General features: G+C 41.4%; 1 protein-coding gene across 2 annotated transcripts in view; it reads right to left on the bottom strand.

Annotated features, from left to right (window-relative positions):
* LOC124180048 (alpha-mannosidase 2) overlaps nt 1–25,460 on the bottom strand; it is an 85,951-nt gene that overhangs the window by 30,097 nt on the left and 30,394 nt on the right. Inside the window, exons 1-3 of one of the 2 annotated variants that reach the window (XM_046565037.1) lie at nt 19,709–19,901; nt 18,262–19,185; nt 934–1,026 (exon numbers count right to left, since the gene is read on the bottom strand). In XM_046565037.1, the coding sequence (XP_046420993.1) occupies nt 934–1,026; nt 18,262–18,546 (378 nt within the window). In that variant the 5' untranslated portion in view covers nt 18,547–19,185; nt 19,709–19,901. Of the gene's footprint in view, nt 1–933; nt 1,027–18,261; nt 19,186–19,708; nt 19,902–25,460 lie in introns of those variants that run through there. The other variant, XM_046565036.1, reaches the window with a different exon arrangement.

Below are 25,460 nucleotides of genomic sequence, written 5' to 3'. Positions count from 1 at the left end.
TGTGTAAGCGTAGGTGAATGCTTATTTAACGTCGTCACAGCTCATACGGCGATGGATTGGAAAACAAGGAAGATGAAACTTCGGACACCCACCTCAAGATGGGTTTTCAATAAATTTAATATTCTCGTATACATCGCGTCGTAGCGTGCCTTTGTTCGATCCATATGACCCAGATAGACGAGGATGCATTTACTCATATGCGCATGTACTCGTAGCCTCCTCACAGTATCGAACCACCGTCTTCGGATATTTTATTTTATTCATTGACTTTGAGACGCGAATAAAGTAGATCGAACAATCGTTTGATTATCGGTGAAAATATCGAGGATTCCGAGTTTATCGATACCCCGCTTCAATCCTGTCCATATCAAACCATAGTGCTTATCAATGAATGAATCAAATTCACAATTAATCCAGTGCCGGTATCCAATCCATTTGTAGATTGAAAAATTTTGCGAGAACATCCGTGAAATCCAATTCTTCAACGGATTCGTCTTCCCTTTGTAAAATAATATGTACTTGGACTGTTTCACGTACGATCGGGTTGTGGAAAAAATTTCAGAATATAGTTCGATGAGTTCGGAGGACGAAAAAATAGAGGAAAACTTGGTGTTGTCGTATCTATTCGGAGGGCGTTGCAGGTCTTATAACTCGGCGAAGTCTCCAAGTCAAAGCATATAGTGCTACAATTTTCTCAAGGGACAAACTGAAAGGAGAACTTTTCTTCCCGGGGAAATAAAAGTTTCCGACTAACGCGACCACGACGAGATCCACAAAGGCTGACAAGTTGCTTGCAAAGATCGTCCTAAATTCACTTAGACCTACCAGAAATATCTCGATTACTTTATTTTTTCTTCAAAGGCCAAAGAAATCGGTCAGGAAATGAAACTGTAATTGTACAAAAAATGATCCTTTCCAATTTAGATTACCTACCTTCAGTGGAGGGCGATGATCGTCCTTCATCAATTTTGCATAGCGTTCCTCAAAGCCGTCATCCCAGTACTCTCGACTCCTCATCCAGGAAGGCTGAAAACAAATGAAATATAAATGGGTAATCTATAGATTCATATCGAGCAATGTCCCCGTGTTCATTAAGAACGATCGTTTCGCTCAACACTAGCGATTCGTTGATCATTGCAATTGGTAAAAATACTTCACGTACGAGTACATTCAATTCATCAACGACGAAAGTGATAACTGACGTGGGATAGAAAAAATGCGTTGAAAACGAATGATCAGGGAGGGTAGAACCGTCATATCGAAATTACCCTTTCCTTCATTCGGTATGGAAGGATGTATTTCAGCCGATTTGTTATCTACGACCCTCCCGAAACGAGACTGACAACCGATCCGTCTTGCCAATAAGCTTATAACGTGTATTTCGTAAAGGCGGAGACACGGAGAAAGGGCCGAAGCCTGTGGTTGGTGACTAATTTCTGAGAGAGAGAGAGAGAGAGAAAGGAAGAAAGAGAGAAAACGAAAGATTGGCCGAGATGGGAAAAGACGGATGACCGTGCGTGTAAAAAACAACAAACAACTATACGCAACGAAGTTTGCCAAAGTCACTGATGAACGGAGCTTACAGAGTACTGTAAATATCCGCGGAGCGTAGAGAAATTCGCAAAGCAACCGTTGAAATTTACATGCGAAATGGAATTGAATTACGGAATAGAGGAGAGAGCAGAGCAAAGCGGCGGTTCGTTAATGCCTATTAGTGCACCGTTGCGTAGTGAGAGAGAGGAGAGGAAAGCACCGATGCGTAAAGCGAGCAATACTTACGCACACGGAGATCGATCGTCACGCGTGAGCTGCCTGAACAGTTTGGTAAAATTCAATAAGAGTAAAACACGAAACGGCAATAGGTAAATCCGATGGGTACGTATGTAAGAGAAGACAGCAAGCACCTGCGGAGAAATGTAAATAGGCAAGTGTAGGCAGTCGTTTCGGCTCTTTGAACCGGTCAGACGTTTATCTCGGTTGCATCTCCTGGCCTTCGGAAACACCTGCCGACTCCTCGGACGTTCAAAGCTATAGAAGTGTCCCTTCGAGTTTTCGATTCTCCTTCGGATAAAACGAAAAGAGAGGACATCGCAGGTAGATTGTTGGGAACGAGGTGCCTAGAGGAAGAAAGTCGACTTTCATGGCTTCAAAGCCAATTTCAGAAAACCACTACCATTATTTCCTGATGTTTTTCTTCTTTTCACGCATATTTCCCTCTTTTTTAATGGCAAAATCAAGCGGCGTGCAACAACGGCCTTCCTATTCCAACATAGCGAGAGCACCGTGACCGAACATTTCCGTCAAACTTGTGCAGGCCTGTTCCCACCCTGCCACGATGAATGGCCTCACCTCGACGGGCGGCTGATAGATGGGCTCACGGAAGCTCGATTGATGAGCTGACCATAGAAAGAGCCAGAGAGGCAGAGTGGATGTGGAGAGGGTTATGCAGATGGGTGCTGGATAGAGAGACAGGTATCACCGACAGCGTGTCCCTAATCGATCGGTTCCTCCGGGTGAGGCTACTCACTCACTTCTGGTACTCTCGGTGATCCGCTATTTCCGTTTTGTCGACCAGTCGTGTGAAGCAAATGCATTCGACATGGTGTTTCAAGTATTCGGTCGCAAGCGAAAGTGTGGAGAAGACGCAGCTGAATGGAAGTTTTCGATCGGGAACAGAGTAAAGAACCTGTTGAGGAAAATCGCAAGGTAACGTAGTTTGGTGATGAAGACAGAATGGGTATGTGGAGGTAACAGTTCGAGCAGAAAAATGAATGTATAAATTATAATGACGAACTAATGTATTTTACCCAATCAATGAACAACGGAATTCGTCGGTGAATGGGTCAAGGAGGATTGGAGGATTGGAAAGAAATCAACTCGATATTAGAGCAGAGAGAAAATGAACGGATGAGTGACGGTAAGGCTTAAACGGATAGACTTCTACGAAAGAAAAATAGATGTCGATGATATGAGTACGTGAGTTTATCATACACGACTATAGGACAGTAATTACAGCTCAATTATTGTAAAATTAACATATTGGCAGTGAAAGTGTTTCAAGGATCCGGACTGACAGGCACTAGAAACATGTCTCCAAGTGTGAATGAAATTAAGTATGACAAGTAGGCTCGACAGGTTGGTGCCAACAGCGTTCGAGACCTGTCGCTTTACTTCCTGCGACATAGTGCCGAGACTCTTCGAGAGCAGAGTAAGTAAGGAAGGCGAAAGAAAAATGTGGGTACACACACACACGAGAGAGAGTGTCATGCAAGGGAACTTGTTGAGGTGAATGATCGACAGACGGTGGTGAACAATTGTGGTCCTTTGTTCCAGGGTCTATAACAGCGTGGCACTTTATCCCACTCTGTCAGGTTTCGGATGTGCGGGCCGTTGGGTTGGATACACCAAGTTGAAACAAACAACCCGTAGGGTATTTAAGAACGAAAATGCGGCCGAATATGTACTCGCCATTTCAGCGATCTGGAATTATCCGAGCATCTAGCGGCTGCTACTCTATGTGCAGACCTTGTGGCGTTTCCTACTTCACGTTAATAACAAGTACCCAAAAGCATCTACGAAACTCGTTACGTTGAGCAAGCGAAGCCGTATGAACCATTCAATGGGTTCAGGGTCTCAATATTCCGTAACGGCGACATTGTACCTTAATTGACTGGCTTCGGCTGTACAACTTGGACTCGAACGACGATCCTGGTTCAAATTTTGTACACTTTCTGGTGTTGAGTCAGAGGAACTAGGCTGTTCTGAACGTCCCCGGAAGTCGTCCTTGCCGGTGTATTGTACACAGGGGTAGGTACATGCCGGATACGTAACTGGGTAACAACCAGCGCCATCCTGCATAGGCACATGTGTAGGCACACCTACAGTGTATTACCGTATCAGAACACGCAAAGGTCGAACGATGGTAGGATCGTGTGCATTTGAATATCGACTATCCATTAGGCCACATATTGTGTTGCTGCAAATACGCGTCCCGATGGCTAGGATTTTCCGGAGAGTTTCAGTCGGTTTCTAAGTAGACCATCGTGTAGTCCCGCGTAAAAGCGTGGTTCAATCTTTCACCCAGCGTCCTCGAGGACGAATGATTTCAATTTTCGTCTGCAGCCTCTCGAAAGCTGAAGAACCATTCAAGCAACGGATTCGTAATCAACTTGCTCTCTCGGCGACTTCAGTGTTGCTTTTATACCAGAAATCAATTTACTTTAGAATCGTATAACCTCACCACTTGAATCTAAGGAACCACAGAAGTCTGCCAGATACGGTTCGAAACTAAAATTCACAGAATTCGGGTTAAAAGCGGGTGTCTGGTCAGCGATGAATGCGGGAAAAAGGATTGAACTTGGAAGGTGAAAGGTAGATGCAGGTTGTTAGAAGAACAAAAACCAAGCGAAGGTACAAGAGCGAGTGATCGTCTGATGCTCACGGCTGTTTGTTTCCAACGATAGAATGAATTCACTTGAAAGAAAAATCTTACTCGACGACATTCAGCGAGCGACGTCTACGCCGCATAATCCTCTGTAAGATTTCTTAATTGTACCATAATTCAAACGTCGACCCGTGTCTGCTTTTGTTAAACGATGTATACCAGAGCAAAGTGGAAAGAAAAACTAATTAAGAAAATGCAATCCGCTGTGACAGATATACTCAAGTACCTCATTACACTCTCCCAGCTACTCATATTCTACAGATTTCTATCCTACGAATGGAATCACGTTAAGTGCCTACCTATTCACCTCGAGATTGGAGTACCTTGATATTTATTAAAAAATTAGAGGTCGTAATAATAAGAATGTAATAACGAAGCTGAATGGTACAGACTCCGTGTTTGCTAATTAGACTCAATTCCGAATTGTTTACATGTCGGAACGGTCTCAACGTACGAATAAACCAGCGGTTAGACTTTCTGGAATTCATTGTCAGTAACCGACGATACCGCTGCATTTATAAATGAACAATCAACGACGTACAGAGTTTTTAAGATTAAAAAAAATCCACCTCAGCATAGAACGAAACCAAGAGAGGTTATTTTACGAGTAAGAAGACAGGATCATGCTCATAGCTTATATCACTCACGTCTATAGGCGCAGATAGTTACACCTATTTACCAGCTTATATACGAAGATGATGTATACGTATACCTACATGAATATGTATGCGAGGTGGGGGTCTGCATGGGTACGTAGGGTGGCCGTAATTCGATGCGAATGTGCACAGGGTACATGGTCCTGGGTGGAGAGTGTGCACACATGTGTGTATGCATGCAGTATACGTCATGTCCATACGAACGCAGAGACTGGCGTGACAGAACTCAGTCCCTCTCTCGCGATAAGTTCTCCGATATTAAATTTTCATATCAAGACAATATTTCAGTTCCTACTTGTTTTTGCTTCGCGTTTCATCCACCTTTTAGTCCCCCCCATCATTTTATGCTCGACGGACGACAGAAAACAAGATAGAGGCGGGTCGCATGCATTAGTCACTTTTTCCCATTACCGAACATTACCTGCAAAATGGAGGTATTTGTATAACAGTCATGAGTAAAAGGAAACATTTACCAGCAAACGTTCGTTTTAACAGATACAATAAATTGGAAATCGAAAATTGTGTCAGACGATTGTAAATTTTTTTCTTTTTTTGCAAAACGATATTGTAGAGTGTGATTCGAGTTATTCTTTATCAGGATCCTACCTGGGCATCATTGCACAATATTCGTGCCAGGGAAGGGGGCGAAGATAATGAAGGGAGCATTTTGTACATGTATAATGAATCATGTTATTTCGATGCGGATCTATTTCAATGATTTCATTTCTAATCGCAAGCATTCACCTATTGTGAAATACATTATAGGCAGGCTTCCAATTTTGTGCTTCCCATACGATTCTATGCGTAGCGAGATAAAAATAAAACAATTTCTATCCGACAGCGTGGTCGAGTAACATATGAGGTACCTGCAATTTGTGACCGTAATAACGGGACGAAAAAAGTAGGCCACACAATTTACGTGGAACGGGCACCATCTAATTCCAGGCTAGATATTTTTCACGTTAAATCGTCGAAACCGTCTGTAATATTATGACAACATTGTCTAGCGTCCGTCAAATTAGTGCCAAAATCCAACGAGGGTAAGAATGCCTGAAACTTTTTCCAAATGTTACGCACGTCGCATTTATTTATAGATATTTCCAGATTTTCGCCCTCCAACAGCTCTTGAAATGAAAATTTCGTCACGCAAGAACTAACTTCGCTTATCTCAAATATGTAAAATCTACCTCTCATCGTGCATAATTCACAATCTCTTCCCGAGCAAGACTAACTGTGGAGTGAATATCTGCCTTCCGAACATGAACGGTAAATTCAGTTCCAAATTCTGATCATGCTGTGAATTCTGTTTTGTTCGATAAGCTTCGAAAATCTCCGCTGTAATTGCTAGTCGCTCAAAAAGTGACGGAATCCATTCATCACTCGGTTGCTGCCGTTTTTTTTTTTTTTTTTCTTTTCTTCCTCCTCGTTTTTTTTTTTTTTTATACCCCGATATCCGTACACAGGGTTCTTCATCCCTCAAGCACCGCCCGAAGTCAAAGGCGCATGTAATTAGCTCGTCCATTGGGTGAGCCAATGGCAAGGAAAAAAACTAAAAAAAAAAAAAAAAGAAATAAAGTACAGAACAGAGGATTAAAAAGTTCGATCGATATCGTGATAAAAATGATGGGCAATTAATTTCATTCCACCCGCAGAATTTCCATCGGGGTGAAAGTTTATTCTCGCATTATATTACGAAGAGCGATCCATCACCGTGATTACAGGGGAAAATCATTTCGTATACGGAAATCTATATTTGTGTATGTAATATTATTGTATAAGATGAATTGCCGTGCCGTTCCATGGTTTCAATTCTCGTTAACATTGTCTTTTTCTCCTCGTAGATAAGCAAGCTGCATAAACATCGGCAAGAACCTTTCGTGCCTCGAAACTGTTAATATCCATTTGTCAGAGTGTTCAGGATTCTAAATACCGATCAACTTACTCGCACAGGCTGATTAACGTGTCGACACGTTTTTCAAGTTTCCTCCTGTAGTTATGTTTTATCCGTGATGAATGAAAGTTTTAAATTTCAAGCAATATTGTACGATTACCTGTGAAAAACGGGCCATAAATTTATTAAGGGTAATGTCTAACATCGAGTTATATACGTGGATAGAATATTATGGCAAATTCACATGCGCAAGACAAGGTTGATCAAAATGCTGCACTGAGAGAAATTTTTATTACCGGTTACCGCTCAGTCCTAAACTATTTTCATTTTTTACCAAGATCGAAAAATATAGTTCTAGGTATAGAATGAAAATTAGTTTTGTAACTGTTACCGGAAAGTCATTACGATCGCTGTTGCTATATTTTCTTGTAACTGTTGCGAAAATTTAATGCTTGTGCAACGATAAATTGATGTTAAAGCCTTATTCAACTAAAAAAGTACATTAAACCGAACAAACTGATATTCCCTTGCAATCACCAAAAAAGGATCGACAATAGCGCCAAATGATTTCGCGTACCTCGTTGTTCGTAATTACAACAATATTCAAACAGTCTTTTTAACGATACCTGTTTTACTGAATTCTTCTAATTACTATAACAAATGAAATTTATCTCAGGGTGCAGCATAATGCCGAATCCTTATGAGGCTGAAGTTGTTGTAACGTTGACGTAACGAACTATCATTGAAACAATCATTATTGCACAAAATTTTATGATGCCTTTCAACGAGTTAGCTTTGCAAAATATCAGTATATTTTATCTATTATAGGGTTTACTAAATTTTAGTGCGGAGTAACGATTTTTCCTAAACATGCATCGTTACAGTAACGTTACTAACTTCATCCTCATGAATTTATGTGGCATCGCGGAAAACTGAAAGGGCGAAAAACAGTTCGGAGTGATTACGGACAAGGATAATCAGACCAAGTTTTTAACTTTAGGTACGAATGAGCAGAAGAAACTTTTACGGATATTTATCGTGACTACAATGAACAACAATATAACGATGTACGTGAAAACGAGCGGTTTGCATGTTCATTCGTCGTAAATGAATGTTGAACGACGAAAGAAGAAAAAAAAAAAAAAAATGGTGACAATTGTGACGTGGTTAGTAATCAAACCATTCTCAAAGTGTATCAAATCCAAACTTTCAAATAATCTGCTGGATCATACAGCTCCAGTTTTCTATATCCAGAGTTCCATCATCCGCGAGGGTGTTGGACTACTTTCCAATGGTTTCTTTTTATGGCACGTCTTCACAATAAACGGGAGCGAACGGAGAACCGATCCAGAGAGAAGATCGAGCGGGGAATAAAGATCGGGTGAAAAGAATACGAGCAGCGGCGTGGATGTATTCAAAAAAAGGGGTTGGTTCAACGCAGAAATATAACGGAAATTTTACCCATTTATATTAGCCAACGGACGCACGATGAATAATGGATATTTGTGGCGGCGGGAGACGAAATTCATCGGTAAAGCAGTTTAGTATCTGCTAGTGATGTAACGAATATTCGCATATTTCTTGACGTCCGCATTCGCAAAAATCGTGCGAATATTTTGCGAATGTGAATGTCGCAAATGCTTCATATTTTGCTTATAAAAACTGGGAAAATAATGTTAAATAAGCCGAAAAAACATTGATTTGATTACGAACTTTTATAATAAAAGTTTTTCTTCAGGTTTGAATCACGCTCTAATCTCAAAAGTAATTTGTTTCCGTTATCAATGTGCGACTCGCATGGTCTACTTGTCAGTCAATAAATAGGCGACTTTTAGTCGTACAGAAATAGCGCCAGATTTGAAAATGTATATTCTCATTCGCGTTTGCATTCACGTATACTTAAAATTTTACATTCGTCAGATCACTAGTATCCACTGCTGCACCTGCGCTGACGCTGTTACCGATCGAGCAGAATCCCAGTTGCAGCTTGACGTCACAATTACCGTATTACACACTAATAACGTAAGTGACACAAGTGATACGCAGGTACCAGAAAAGTCGAAGTATCGAACGTACTTTTGTCAAAGAATTTTACCCGAGTGGAATTATCGGCGACGCGCATCAGCTCTCCGAGCTGTCTGGAACCGCGTGCAAAGTGCTTCTTGTAACCATTGGAAGGTGGAGTTTCCAAGGAAATCTGAGAAAATTTCTGCACGGACAAAAATATAGTCGAGTGTATACGTTTCGTTAATATTATTGATCGAAAGTGGAACTACTGCAGAAAATTTCAAAGTATTCCTAGAAAGAATTGACCAAAAAAAGTGGATTATAAATTGTGCACAATGTTTTTTACTCAGATAGGTAACCAGTCGTAAAGATGAACCTTTATATCCTCTATCCCGAAAATTTTTATCGCACTTGAGGGACACTGTGTGCAAACGATAGTGATATCGCCACTCTCGATTTTCAGCTTCCATAAGAACGCCGAAGACCGTCTGGCCCCAGCAACGATAATTTGGAGAACAAAACCCGGGTATCTTTTAAGTCCGAGCCATATTCAGCATGTACCAAGATGCTCGTACAGTTTGTTAGAACTTCTTGCTGACCGCCATCAGGCTGTAGGTATAAAACCACGTAGGCGAGGCGTCTTCGGGGTGTCGTAAAAGGCAATTTAGGAGGAATCGCTGGCATTAAAGAACGGTGGAAGCAAGACTCCTCAGAGCTCCCGCAACATCAGTGCCAGGTCTACAGAGTCGAGAATGAAACCAGGCATCGAACGAATGCAAGCATCAGAAACGCGTCCTTAAACGAACTTCCAGGACTCAAACCTCTGGCGGAGAGTAATCCGGTGCCTGGATGTCCGGTTTACAATCGTATAAGCTGTAGGGATGGATGAAGGACTAGTTCGCGAGTTCCTAATTGGCACGCTCCCTGGCCATACGGACGTCACCGCATGGGCTGCGACACCACCCTTAATATTTGAACGGCTCCATTAACCTCGTCTCTGGTTCGTTCCACCGGTTCGCTCTATAGTCTCGCAAAAGCGTTGGTGTTTACTGTCTATGACAGACCCCAACGACGGGCATAATTTGGAGTAAAAAGATTCCCGGAGATGGACTTGAACGCTAAATATAGCCGACAAAAGTATTCGTCTTTAAGGGACGGTCTAAAATCATACCCATTTTTTGAAAAAATTTCTTGAAGAAAATGAAAACGCAGAACAATTTTAGGTTGCGAGCTTTATTATTTACAGTTTCAAAAACATTTTAGAAGTTTTTCATTGAAATTAATAAGCAAATAGCGGCATGACGCATATAAGTAGTGAACGACCACGTTTCAATCCGGTGGCGCAGATTCCTCGATCAATTTTTATCCGATCGACTCGCAATTTTGACACGATCTTTAAAACTTATTTATCGATTCGAGCTCGTGGCTAGATTTTTGGATTTCAGTCCCAATTTTTGTAAAATTTTTCTGTCGAAACATGAACATTTTTGTTCATAATCGTATATATTTGAAAAAAGAAAATGTTCAACATTTGCACGACGAGCTCGAACCTCAAACTCAAAATGCTCCAAGTGTATCCATTTTCTCGAGAAAACTCCTAAAATTAGGTATGATTTTAGTCCCTCCAAGCCGTGCCTCCCCCCCTTAATGCGTTGTTGAAGCAACGTTGAGAATGTCGGAATGTCCAGTTGGTAATTGTGAGAACTTATGAGACGAAGCAGTTATGGATAGCATTGACGGGTTTCAGTAGTTGTATATTAAACATCCCATCATTTACTCATTTAGCCAGACATTTCGTAGTTCATTTATTCATGAGGTATAAGAAGTCTCCTCAGGTCTTATCGAGCAGTTTTTCAAACGCCCCTCAAGTATTTTACTGGCATTTCTGAAAGTATTATACCTAGAAACTCGACCTGCCAAACTCTTTTACATTTTCGCAATTGACGGAATCGAACTCCATTTATGATTTATTCAATTGCGCAATTTTTATTATACGTTTTTTTAATAAGATACATAGAATATCTAGGTTTGAGAGAAGCTCGCAGAAGGCTTAGGTGTCAACCGCGTAGTTCTGTGACGTATGAAATACATGTTCGTTACCTAATTCCAGGACTTATTTCCGCGGGAACCCATTTGGCTGCCAAACGGTGATTAAAAAAATAACCAAAATGGATTTCGATTTCCTTTACCGAATGGCCGAACAGCAAACGAGAACGAAATTATCGTAGCAACACAAAATTTCTATGTACAACGCTGTCGGTTCTCGCACCACGTTGTGTGTCCAAACCCTTCGAGTTACTCCGCATAATTCTGGTCGAATTTCGCTTCGAGCAATATACAGAAAGCAATTTACTCTCGAGTGATTGATGGCAGGTAATTGAAATGACGTGTTCGGGCGTGTTAGGTACAACTCGAGTCGGGTACATCTCCTTATGAATTCCACAAAAGTTGATCAATCGATAAATGAAAAACCAAGGATCAATGGATTCGATCCGTAATCCGCATAACAAACGAACCATTTCAACGAGGGGATATTAAATTTTCAAAAATGTAATTGCAAAATGCGACGACTGTTTTGTATATTCTACGGGGGGTGGGGGGGGGGCAGTATAGCGGGATTTGCGCTAACCGTTCTTGATTGGGCTCACAGTTAATTGACGGTTCTCAAGTCCCATAGACCGGGACACTTGATACGTCCCCTTGAAGCACTCTGACAAGTACGATTTGAACGAGGGGAACGATATGACGCATTGTCAGTCCAGACATCGTACACGCACGTATAAAAGGACAAAACGCAGCGGAGGAGACCGGAGCTTTGGCTACTGATTGCGCTATAACGCGTGCAGGTAATGAGAAAAAGTAAAAAGAAGAAAAGAAAAACCAACAATACCGGTTTTGTAATACCAACACCGTGCATAGTATGGTGGTTTAGGAGGGAAACCTGTGTGTGTGTGTGTGCCTGGAAAATCGGGTGTGAGAGTAAGAGAAAAAAGAAGAGGATACCTACCCATTAAGCTCTCAGTCGAGTCTAAATTGGCTCGCCAACAATCCCCGCTGGGGATGGAGGCGTGAAAATCAAACAAATAGCTACCGGATTCGCCGGCAGTTAGCCGATATACAGAGGCGAGAATAGATTCCATGTTAAAAAAAAGTGCAATTACTCTTCTCGTTAACACCGTGCCGTACGACGATAATTGACAAAAATCTATTTTATCACCCAAGTATTTAACATCCATAAGTGTGTGTCTGTGTGTGTGAAAAATTCACGTTGGTCTAAAAGTTTTATTTAATGAGGCCTGTACGGAGGCTGAACTTTTTTTTATTATCATTTCGGTATTTTCTATCCAAGGAAACGTTACGTCATAACGAATAAGTTCATTTTTAATCATCATTCGTCTCTCGTTCAATAATCGTCACATTAAAGTATAAAATACAACATTGAATCATGCTCCTTGCTACATTAACGATTCTTTTTTCGATGGTTAAAATACGCTAATCAATCTGATTTTTTTTTTTATCTCAAATCAAAACACTCACGAAGAACAGAAAATAAATTTTTTATTTTTTTTACATTTTTTTAACGGTTTTCTCAAAACGTGGCTTTGCACAAGCTATCCGTATCAAATTTGGACTCAATATTCTTCGCGCCATTCTATATGTGGCTACGGAAGCTTCTCTTTTTAAAACATCATCTTTTTTGAACGAAAAACTGTCAATGAAACAGGCTAAATTCGATACTTGTTCAAACCGCAGCTTTTGTCAATTTTGGTACAAAAAAAAAAAAAAAAACACCTCCATAACAAGGTAACGTTGTTCATACCGATTAATAATCTTTCTAAAAATTTTGTTTTAGATAATATTCACGACCACAATCGTGTACACCGTGAGGACTCCCGACATTGCTATTGGCTCTCTATGCAGGTCTGCTCAGATTGTTTTCGTAAACGAATCCACTCGCATGTACAAAACCCCCGATGCCATGCATTCCCAATTGCATTTGGCGACTTATTTTGCTATAGTTATTATTTTCCCCATAGTAGAAGAAATTCATAGCTTTGCTGTAAGTAGAATTTCTATGGCTTCAGACAAATTAAAAACTCGTTACGATATTCGAGCCAGGGATATAAAATTTAATCCCGGAGATTCCGTCTGGCTCTTTCAACCTCGAAGACTGAAAGGACGATGTCAGAAACTACAAAGAAACTGGGAAGGCCCTTACTTAGTGGTTAACCGGATCAAGGATTTACAGGATTCGAAAAAACCTATTTCTTCTCTGACATAACTCTCCTCGAGTTCTGTTTCATTACTTCTGCTGACATGTTTGCCAGTATGATACATTTGAAACGATACTCAGTCTCACCTCTGCGTGTCGATCTTGAGTGCCGTATACACAATACGCCAGCGTGCGAAAAAGACAAATCCCGTCGGGAATCATCTTGATAATTCTCGTTTGCATGTTTATTTTTTGCGTGTCAGAAACAGATACGTATAAAGATATTTGTCAAAGACTGTCATAAACAGCCGATGACAGCTGTCAAAGGAAGTTTTGTTTGCTAGATGCTTTTTGTTTTGTTTTCGCCATCTCACTCCACCGCCAACTTCATGCGTATACTATTGTTATTATAATCTTTTTCACCTGTTTCTACTTCTTTTTCATTTGTTCAGGACTTTTTTATTAGATAGAGAGAAACATAAAGAAAGTAGAAATAGAAGTTTAAAAATTTATTTTCCGTTCTTCATGAGTGCTTTGATTTTCCACTAAAAAAAATAAAAATAATCAGGTTATTTCAATCATCGAAAAAAAAAATGGCGAAAATCGGTTACTTTTCTACTCATCACACCGGCATGGTTCCTTAAAGATATCACGTCGTCGACCCGCGCAACTTGATTACTTCGCATGTTCCAAACGTATGTAACTGCGAAGTTAGTATATTTTCCCATCACTGGGTAACACAAGGAGAACCGTTTTGCACGCCTTTCCCTCAGTCTTTCTTTACTCATTCGTTCTTCATCTTCGTCCTTTTCACTATCCGGCGAACGAACGAACGTATCCCTGGATCTGGGGCAAGAAAAGGCGATACGCGAGTCGAAAGCATTAGCAAGTGGTTCTTGTCACCGTTCTCGGGATTCGCGTGTCACCGAAACATTCCGTGTCATGTTTCCATCCTTCCGTACTTCCTGAGGGCGGGAGAAACCCCTCGAGGATCCCGAGTTTTATGCAGAGGATATGCCTCCTCCACGTGCCAACTCCCTCGACTCTTACCGTCACGTATTTTCGCTCCCTTCGCTCCATATGACGTCACCAATGTCGCAGCGACGGCTGATATCCATAGGCAAGTAAGAATTATCAAAATCGCCGTGCATGATAATAAAAATGGCGTGTTCGCATGCTCCGGGGAAAACAATCGACGTGAAAATGATACGCAGGTTAACTTTGACATCATCGTTTCCATTTCGTCGATGAGATAAGCGAGGTTATCTCTTTCTCTCACTCCGCGAATGATATTTCTTCAAGCAAATTCTGAGGTGTACGTATGTGTAAGGATATTCCTTATTTGGGGGAGTCGGAAAAATTGTCGATAAAAGTTGATGCTTATAACGATAAGAACGAACACTGAAAATTTCAAAATTTTATCATAATTTTATAATATTTTATATTTCTTTTTACATGTAAACTTAGTAGCGTCACTTTTATTAGAATTATATACAGGTGTAAGGGACCAATAATTATAAAATTTGGATATTTTCAGGGTTTGTTCTTATCGTTGTAAGCAACAACTCTGCGAAATTGCAAATCGGTACCTCAATTTATGTATACCAACGACATAAAAAACGAAATAACTGGTTATCAAAACTACGTGTATTAAAATTACATTTAAAACGTTCGGACTTTAGAGACACGTGCTCCAGTTTACGAAGAGGCTTGAAACTTTACGCAGAGTTCTTTTAATAATTTGGAACAGATCTGGGGGCATCCCAATGAAAATTTCTTCTAACCGCAAATAAGGACCACCCTAGCATGTATAGAGATGCAGCAAAGATAATACACCTTAACCAGATCGAAGTTAGTAACGTAAATGTAACGAAATATTGAAATTACAATAATTTTTTCGAAAGTTTAGAACAACTTTAAAGGAGTTTAACTTGCAATAACTGAATACACGCTGCTTCTTAAAGATGGATTACTCTGTTTGAGACGATCCTGCATTGAGAAATAATGGTTTTTCCTAAAAGCGGATCGTTGCGAGCTTCACTCTCTTATACCGTAATCTTCGATCGTGGGTGGTGCTTTAAATCTTTCGGCAAAATAAGACGACCAGGAGAGTATAAAGCTCGGTGAAGCGGGAAGATGAAATTTAACCGAGATTTGAACAAACCCTCTATTTTTATTTTCGCATGATATTTAATACATCGTCTTCTACCCGGGATTTCTCAGACCATCTCCACAAATCTCCACCCCATAGAATATTCACTCCGAAAAGCTCTCATGATCCTTCGGCTAAATCAAACCCTCTTTTCAAGCCCATTTTTTACGATCGTATCAAAGTATTTAATAATTAAGCCCTCCAATTTCTGTCTGTAAAATTGATCGTGATATTTTGTTGATATTACGAATAAAGACATGACCCAACCAAAACTTGAAGGCGGTATATATTCTTCAAAAGATGAACGGATAACTCCGCGGTGCGGAAACTTCACACTTGAATCACAGATAATGCGTCGTTTTCGTCTCACCGAAGGCAGATGCACCGCACCGAGTTCACCGGTTCCGCTTTCAAGTGCAGTGGAACTCGTTACCCGGAACGTTCCACGCTCTGGGATTTTTCCCACGAGAACTGGGTCGAGAGCAGAACGGACAAACAGCCTTCGACCACCATCGGTAACAAAATACTTACTTCGATAAAAGCTGGGGGAATTACGGTTAAATCTTGTTCTAAAAGTTACTTCGTCCGAAATTTTGACTCTAATTTTACAATACACTCGTTATGGCTGGTGTGGTATTAGGATTCAGAAGCTGAATCTTTAACAGCTGAGATGAGGAGTACTTAGTTTGGGTCGTTGGTCACGAGCAACTCAAATGGAAAAGAAATCGATCTATAATCGCGGTGACAGGCAGCTTCACAATTCAGTTTTTGGTGTAAAACTACCATTTCAAAGTGTCAAACTGCACTGGAACCGAATGATCGTTAATCATCCGCGTAAGTGTAACGTGATGTGAGCCGAATTGACAGGGCGTGTTGGCGAATGTCGGTAAGGATTGATGAGTTGAATTTAACACTGAACCGTTACTGTCAAGTCCGATTTCAGCGCGGTTTATTAACGGCATAGCGAAGGGAGTTCGGTAACATCGCTTAATTAATCTCCTCCCACACTATTTTTCCTACAAACTTGACAAATTAGGGTCAGCGGCCTGGTAGTTATTTGTAAAGACGCCCATCTCGACCTAGCGACACAAATTTCCGAGCAACTAATTAGACACGGACTCGGCTGACTACGAATTAGTCAGTGACAAACGGTTCGCGCAAAGTTTGACTATAGATCTGAACTCGTTTTGCAATAACAATTAGGATGGCTAAATTATCAGCCGATCTGAAACCAATCGGTTTTTTGTAGTGTTTTTTTTTTCTTTGGAAAATTTTCACAACAAAATGTCTTGTCGTTTCACACGAGTGTCTGAAATGGATTCTATAAAAACTTTGTCATCGCGAACTAGTTGCGAAAAAACTTTTGTGAAGAGGAAAAGATTTTTTGTGGCTAGCTAGAGTCGGAATGTTAAGAAATGAATAATATCGATTAATACTGCGTTGTAACAATTATTGTTAAATAAAGTAATCTGAGAGCGAATGGAGAGAATTTGGGTAAATTGACAAGGTTAGAGTAATACAGGGAGGAGTTTATATAATTTGGAAAGAAGAATGGTAAACAAGGCTGCCGATGCGCCCTTCTACCTTCTATAAAATTCATTCGAGATTCGCGGCACGCGGAGAGCGCGTAATACTTGCCGGATTTCTTGATTCCATCTGTACGTAAGCAAGCGAGCTTGGCAAGCCTGCGCCAGCAAATATTCCGCTGTCAGCCCTTCGAAAATCAGCCGGCTCGTATTCAAATGAAATAGGAATAAACTCGAAGCCTCCTACGCGAAGGTACGTATTGGAAAAGTTGCTTTGGGTGAGGTTAAAAAAAATTCCGACTCACTGTTCAATCACGCGTACGTTTCTTCTCGCAAGCTCGTGTAGCATCCCACCGCTGTCACAACTTTTTCGCTTGTTAGGGACAAATGCATAATCAATATATCTGGAAACAAGCAATATCGCAACGACTTTTTCCTCAATCAGGGCGTTGACTTCCGGCATCCCATTCCTCTGAAAGCCGGAGTGAACTCGCCCCTAAAAGTCACCCCTACAGACGCGTGCCCCGAGACGAATACACAGACACGGTTACGTGTAGAGACGGATCTACGTCTCGACCAACGTCAGACGCTAGACGGAGGATGCAATCATCCGGCAGAAAGCATCCCCCGGCCATTTTCCAGTAACGAAGCGTGACAAATTTCGTATAAATGCGCGAGTGAATTTCACCCAGTCAGCTGAGCTGCTTCTATCGAAATAATCACACAGGCCTGCGAAATATAACTTTCATTTTCCCGTCTAAATATTAATGCTTTTTTTCTAAGTATGCTGAATTAAAATATGCCGCTGGCAGTTTTACAGCATATCAAGATTTATTTTTATGCAAGATACGCATATTTACAGATTTTTTAACAGTTTTTATGAAAAAATTAAATTTATTGAATATAAAACTGAATGTTTAGTTATAATATGAACAGCATTAGTTTTAAACAAGACGTAAAGATACTAGATAAATCAAAAAGACTTGTGATATCTTTTTCTACTTTCGTCGAAACTCCTGTTCAATCTTTTTCATAAACGACAACTACTGATTGTAGATGAATATTTAAATACCAACACTACCATCAATGCATATATTTAACACAGAAATTGCAAGTTAACTCTAGCAGAACTAATAAAACAGGAAAAGAAATTCTCAAAACGTTTAGGTGATAGAATTTAAAAAAAAAAATGTCTTCTAGCATCGTACCAATACCTACCGAAATTATTACTCAGTTTTGTCCGGGGAAAACCATCGCAGGCCTGTGTTATCGTTTCACCTTAACTAATCTCGTGCAGTTTGTTTATTTCAAAAAAATATAAGAAAAGAATCGAAAACAATGGATAGCATAAGAAGATGCGTGTATTTCTCACCTGGAAGTCGAATTTCTTGAATATGTCCTGAGTGTCGATGTCCGTTTCCTTGGGTACGATGACCGGGCAGCTTTCAGAGGAGACCTTGGCGTCGGGCACCTCGTTAGGGTCCGGCGGTACGGAGGTCGGGCTTCTGTCATAGCGAAGCCCCTCGCTGAGGACATTCGTGGGACCAGCCGGGGGGGTCTGGGCCTGACTGACGTAGTAAATGCATAGGAGGAGGGAGAGGGCGACCCCGCAAAGCGCGAAGGTCCGCCCTGAGCCGCGTCTCAGGAGTTTGTACATCTCGGTACCTTTATCCCGGCTTCATCAGATTTCCCCGGCCAATATCAATAACCAATGATCGACAAAACAGCGTAAGAAAATCCCCGGAAAAACCGTTCGGGTATAACATAGGCGAGGAAATATTGAAGTATTTTTCTTTGTCAGCCGCTTCCTCAGCGAAAGCCTTTGTGACTCAGAGAATAAGCTTTTTCGCTCTGTTTCCAAAATCTAACCTTATCTCTCTTCCTTCTTCAGTCAGTAATCTAGTTTCTCAGCCGGGGGCTTAATTGCCTCAGCGTTTGATACGGTTTTTCTTCTCTCCGATAACTGATTTGAGTCCAGAGTTTGAATTACACCCGTTTCTTACTCGTCGCTTAGAAATTTATACATTTTTATTCGTTTATAAACAAATTTGAGACCTTGGATTCGACGAGGGCCAGTGATGATTCAAATTTCGTTAGTTCCTCCCGAGGGTATTTTCTGCGTGAAATTCAATCAGCCCTCCCCTCACCTCCTTCCCCTGTACCAGTCCTAGGGAAAATTGATAACTGTTTCCTCCAGAATCCGCACTTTTTTTCCGACGATACTATGACGCACATGGATTTACTCCGAGTTTTTTTCCCGTTACCTTTTTTCTAACAACGTTTCCACGTCATCTCGCTGGAACAAAAGAAATTAAAAAACCACATTAGTATAAACGCTGGAGGTTTAGAGGAATCGAAATTTTTCAAACTTTCAAACATGGATCTGAGTTCAACACTGTTATCAGTAAATGATCCTACAATGTTTGAAAACTATAAGCACACAAAAACCACTACATCATTCAAGTAGACACAATTAATTCTTGGAAACCACCCGTCTCGAGCAGATGAATTAGAGAAAGAAAACCGTAAAATCCATTGTTAAATTGGTACTTGTACGTGATCTAAGACTGTGTCACGCGTAGAGGCTGTAGCGTTATCTGTACTTTCAAACAGACCGCAACTGAACGTCTGCACACATACCCCTTCAAAAAAATTGTACACAATAACTTTGTCAAGTATTGAACGTAAACAAACGTTGAACTGTCAGAAACTTTGTGGGTAAATATTACGAACAGTGACCATATAATGTCAATTCACAATTTTCCTTGGCACACCGAGTTTGCTTCTCAGAATATTTTGGCAACCATGACTCGCATTACCTCAGCAAAGAACACACTCTGCCAGTTGTGCTCATGAGTTGTCACGTGACCGGAATGAATCCCCAAAGTCAGATGGGAAGCAGAGTCCGAAAACCTTTCGAAGACGGACCAAAAAACATGAAAACGAGACGCGAGACGCGCGACGAGCAGCGTACGACTGAGCCAAGCAACGCCGTGTAGTAGGCGTTGGGCCTTGAGGGACGCGCGACGAATGCAGTGAGGATGGATCCAGTGCGTCCTACCAAGCTGTAGGAGTTCTTGCCCGACGAGAAGGGGGGAGAGAGAGAGAGAGGGAAAGAGACAGGGAGAGACAGAGAGACAGAGAAAGAGAGAGAGAGAGAGAGAGAGAGAGATAGTCACGCGGCGCAAACTGTCGACCGCGGCAAACTACAGAGTTTGACACGCCGCCGCCACTCGCGATATCCACCTTTCCAGTCCCAAGCGAGGCACACCGAACCCTGCGCATGTGCCGATAATCCACAGGCCTCCTCCTGCAGCAGCCTTACCTACCAACCTGATGCCTTTCTGCTTCATCCATGCCCCGCGTACCCTGTCTGCGGATGACGGGGAGAGGGCGACAGCCCGCGGAGCAAGGATTTCCACAAGGCAGCGGATCCTGCTCTCCGGATTATAAGAATTTTTTGAAAGCGGGGATCAACTGGATTTCAGAAAGAACGGGACTTAAAATCCATCAGTTTGTGTGGAGTACAAGTTCAGGTGGAAACATCTACGGTACGCTCTTCGTAGCGAGCCTTTCTCAGGTTCATGGAACCGCAAACTTAAAGAGATTCTTTAATTTCTACCAGTTCTATTTGTGGTCTTTGACACTTGCGGGTTTTCGTTGAACAATTGACCGCAAGGATGGAGCCTTTCTGTCGCATCAAAAAGAGCTCTCAAATCGGCTGGATTTTCAGTATGTTATAGTAAATATCCTCCCAGTCAAAAGTTCTCATGGACACTAGTCCCAAAAATCAGCAGTTTTCGAAATACAGGCTTCGCAAGAAAAGGTGTAAAGATCTTCGATATCTGTGGATTTCCTTATTTCCATGAATTGTAGGGCTTCCAAGGCACGTGAAATCAAAGAAATCATTCAAAAAATTGCACGGTTGATTCTCAAAGGTAGGAAGGAAGCTGCGATTGATTCCATCGAAGCATTGATTTCATCCATGAACTCGCTGGTTTACCGGAAGGAGGTGCAACGTCGGATTTCGCGTGTAGAACGAAACCCTCCGACTCTTGCAATAATCGACTTGTCCTGTTTTTTACGCGTCCACGGAGTCTCTGCAGATCGTCTACGCAGTTTTCGAGTAATATATTTAGTTTGGAGTCCCCCTCGAAGCTTTATAATTCGTAAAAATCGCGTAATCCACAAGTAACAAAAAATCCATACACCCCCCTTCCGAAGTCTGTATCTCGGAAACTACTGATTTTTTGGACTTATATCCATGCGAACGTTTCATCGGGAGGAGATGTGCTATAACATACTGAAAATCCAGCCAATTCGACCGAGAGCTAATTTCCATAAGGATTCTGCGGGGTTCTTTGTACAAAAAAATAAATTGCCTCATCTCAAGTCCGCACCTTTAATGGTAAGAGCGGAGCGAAGATATTGTGATTGTGTTTTCAGCGTGTGCTACCTATTGCAATTGGTAACCATATCCTTTTACTCTCAGTGGTAATATATCGCTACGTGATCCGAATGTTGTTTAAGGTTACCGAACTGTTGCCTAAATACTGTGCTGCCACTGGCGTAGCTAATTTGATACGACAGTGCGTAGGCAGGTAACCAACATTGTGTCATAACGGTAACGATGTAATATAATGAGATGCGAATGCCGTTCTCCGATAGAGAAACCAACTGTGGTGATTCGAACTACTTTAGGTGAATATATTTGTTTTACACTTTGGCACTGTATTCCTTTTATTTTCATTTAGCTAGTTCCCGAGTTTACTGTACTTGGTTGTTTTTTCACATTATTCATTATCCGGCAACAATATTGGTCTGCCGTAAAAGAAAGAAGGAAATTGAAGAACAATTATTTGAGGAAGTTTCTTTGCAGAAGCCTACAAAGGGATCGTAAAAAACGAAAGTGAGAAGCGACGTAGATATACTTTCCATTTCAATCTCCATCGAAACGACCGTACGGACCAAATCCACTCGAAACTCACATTTACTCGTCTCTGTGAAATTCCAACGCGGTCGGTTTCAATGAAATTGGATCCACTAGTTCTCGACAAAATGTCTCCGTCCCCAAGGTCCGCGTCTGATAAAGCAGGTTTCAGGCTCAAGGTTGATGTACATCAACCCGCCTGCGAGTTCGATTGTTACAAGAAAATCCGTTCCGATTTTTCCTGCCTCTTTCGTACAGCGATCAATTTACCAACGAAATACTGGGTAGATTTTGTATTATATTTCAGGCATTTAATATCGACCGAGAAACAACAGAAGTAGAGGATATAGGACGCAGAAAAAAGCGGGCAGCTTTTTTATAACAAAAAAACTCGATGTAAAAATTCACGGTATTTTCTTGAAAATTTAATATTCTCGTAAAGTCTCCTCTCTGAGGGCTCTCTGGATGCGTGGGCTTGAAAATATGAATGCGAACGATTTGACAAAGGTTCTATAGTCCATCGCTGCAGGATTGGAGTTCGCAAACTTTCAATATGGAACACGCCACCAAGGTACGGAGAGAATGAAAATGCTGAATAAAAAATGGGGGCCTCGTTAAGATCGATAGAATCAATTTAAGGTATTTGTCGGATTGCTTTGAGGTGGAATGTTCAACTCCAGACAACTGGGCAGGGAAAAAGCTTTGAGAAAAGCCCGTTCAGAGTGTGCGAAGCGGTGAGAAACGGTAGAGGAGGCAGGTTCAAATCCACGTGGAAGAATCCGGAAAGCGAGCGAGCAGAGAAAGAAGGACAACTGAAACGTGCGGGAGAGACAAAGAAAAAGTACTGGGATAAAACACTCGTGCGCATCTCGGCTCAATGGGGACAAAGAATTCCAGTAATATGACTATCCCATCCAGTATCCATGCGATTACGAAATACCATCTTCCTCAGAGGGCCTTTGACAATAGCCGTTCCTTCCTTCCAAGCTTCAACGTCCGCCCGACAATGGGATATCGAATGTCCAAAGACCCCAAGCCGAGTTGGGTACACGCGCACGGTGACATAGAAACCGCAATCAACTTACGTCGATTATTACACCAGTTCGTGTTCAACGTACCTACCATCGTCTTTATAGATAGATACTCTGCTGCGCTTGAAGGAGATTCTGTAGCTAACTATGTGTCTAACTATCTTAGTCCCTACCTAGATAGACGATAGAAGCTGCTTTATCAATGTTTGCCGAAAATGTTTGAAGATAATAATGCAATTACGGTTTAAGGTAAATGTATAGGGTATTGGCGAATTTGCCATAGTATAATACGTAATTGTTCGAGTAAGCAGAAACTTGGAATCTTTTACTGCTACGGTTCTACGTACAAACCAATATCTATCTACTTCTACATACCATGCGTATAACTTATATAACCAAAGTAAAACTTTTGGCAGTAGTGAACAATGAACAATGGAAATAGTTTGGCTCTAGCGAGTTCAAATCCAGTATAGAGAAGCTCTTAGATCTTCCGCATTTCCGTATGGAAGTTCGAAAGACATTATCTCACCGTTTCGTTTTCGAATATACGATCGTATTCTTTTAAGATATCCCAAAAGAGCTGAATAATCTTTTCTTCTGTATGCCCCGGAAATTTAAAACTCATTAGGTACGCCTTACGTTGGGTCTCTAGAGAATTTCTTCTGTTCCCTCGGAAAGAATATCGAAAGCTCGGCGGCTGGTGTGCGTGTGAAATAAAAATAACTGTATAAAAGGATGGTGAAGAAAGTAATGGAGACGGAATCATCAGGATATACAATGGGCAAGCAATTCACCCTTCGAAGTTACTCAACTTCTACGTGGCTGTGGTTAACAAAGTTGAACTTGCGTCTCTGGCGTGTCTTAAATTTTCGGTAGGAAACTTTTCCAAGAGTTCTGCTAATATTCCCAACTGGGAGAACCGTACTTAACAATTCTGGAGATCCCTCGACCTTATCGAGTTTCCATAAACACAGCTTCACCTCCTGATAATTGTCTTTAAGACGGAGAGGCAGATCTTGGACGCGAAATAATTGATCGGATGCACCTTAGCGGCACATTTTGCTGTTTTGCACCACTGTCGGGGCGAAGGATTTGCCAACTTTTCAGGAGCTCTACGCCCGGACCGGATCGCATAAATAAATCAGCTGCTAACCACCCTCAGGCCGGAACCAGAACGCCCCTTCGCCACTTATCTATAGAGAATCTCTGGTCTCAAGCCACAGGCCTCGCAAACCGAGGGAACCTGATCTCCACCCTCTACCCTTTGACCTCTGCCCTATGTTATCCGAGTACTCGTGGTAAGGAGCTTGCAATACGAAAAGAAAGTTGGTTATTGTGTAGAGACATAATGTAACCGGGGTTGACACGTTGGAATAAAGGTTATGAAGTTGGATGCACATTTCGGCGTGATATTTACTCTACAGCAGTGATAGTGACACCCCACACAGTCAGTTAGTAATGCAACTGCGGAGTATGCACCGATAAAAACATACAAAGATACATATGCGCAATGGTTTAAGGATGTAACGTTTAATGGAAAAGCCCTCGTCTGAGACCGAGTATTAATTCTACCGCCACTCAATTATCCCGAGTAAATAATTAAACTCTTAAGAGTAGAAGGGTTCTGTGCGTCGAAATGTAAATTAGAAGGTAAGCCGCAATTGTGCGTATATGCTGGGACTGAACGTTCGTTATACCGTAATACCATGCACAGAACATACAGCTTAGAAATCTAATTCCATCCATTAAAGTAATCCGTGTAATTAAGCGCCTATATACCTAAGTTGTAACATTCAACATTACCGGTATTAGGTACGCGAGAACAACCCGCCAATGCATTCACCTTCGGATCCGTACATTGTTCCGTCTTAACATTTCATTTGGCTGACAATGAGCGATCACAAATGAGCCCTGCTGATTGAAACCATTCCAGCCTGGAGCCGAGATCATCTTGAGGGTATCTGGGTTTGGCCAAGTTTGCGATCACCATGCGTCTGGGCACGCGACACTCTTATGACCTACTCTGACTATTTTAGGCCCAGACGGGCCGGACATCGCCCTGAAGATATCAGGGATCCGAGTTTCTCTAAATTACGTCAGAGCTCTCGCTACCTGATCGAATTGGTAAAAGCTTTACGAACTCTTACTATGAACTGAAGGTAGAATCGAATACCTCTGCATTCCTTGGAATTATAGATGTCATAGGTAGGATCGTTGGGTTAATCTGAAAGGTAAATAGATACGCATAACATTGACTGACCATTGAATAGAGGTTTAGGAAAGAGCCGTTATCCTCTGCACCGGACACTTAAACTGAACTAAAACTTGAAATGGTCATTCCATGACGTTAACCGATCAAAATATGAAGGTAGTATAACTACCGACAGAGTATTCAATCTAATCTGTTCAACACACACGTCTGCGATTGTTACAGAGGAGTATTCGTGCGTTTAAGCATGGTTTGCATTATTCCATTGGCATTTCTGTCGCTCTACTTTACAATGGTTTTGTAACGTGCATTGAGCGTGAATGTGAAACGTCCGATTGAACCGAACATTTCAATGGCAGGTGGACCTGCATTATCGAATTTGAAATTACGAACTCAGCTGT

The sequence above is a fragment of the Neodiprion fabricii genome, chromosome 4, assembly GCF_021155785.1.
Source record: "Neodiprion fabricii isolate iyNeoFabr1 chromosome 4, iyNeoFabr1.1, whole genome shotgun sequence".
NCBI classification, from domain to species: Eukaryota; Metazoa; Arthropoda; class Insecta; order Hymenoptera; family Diprionidae; genus Neodiprion; species Neodiprion fabricii.
The sequence above is the reverse complement of the archived record's forward strand: the minus strand, read 5'-3'. Positions and strand labels throughout refer to the sequence as shown.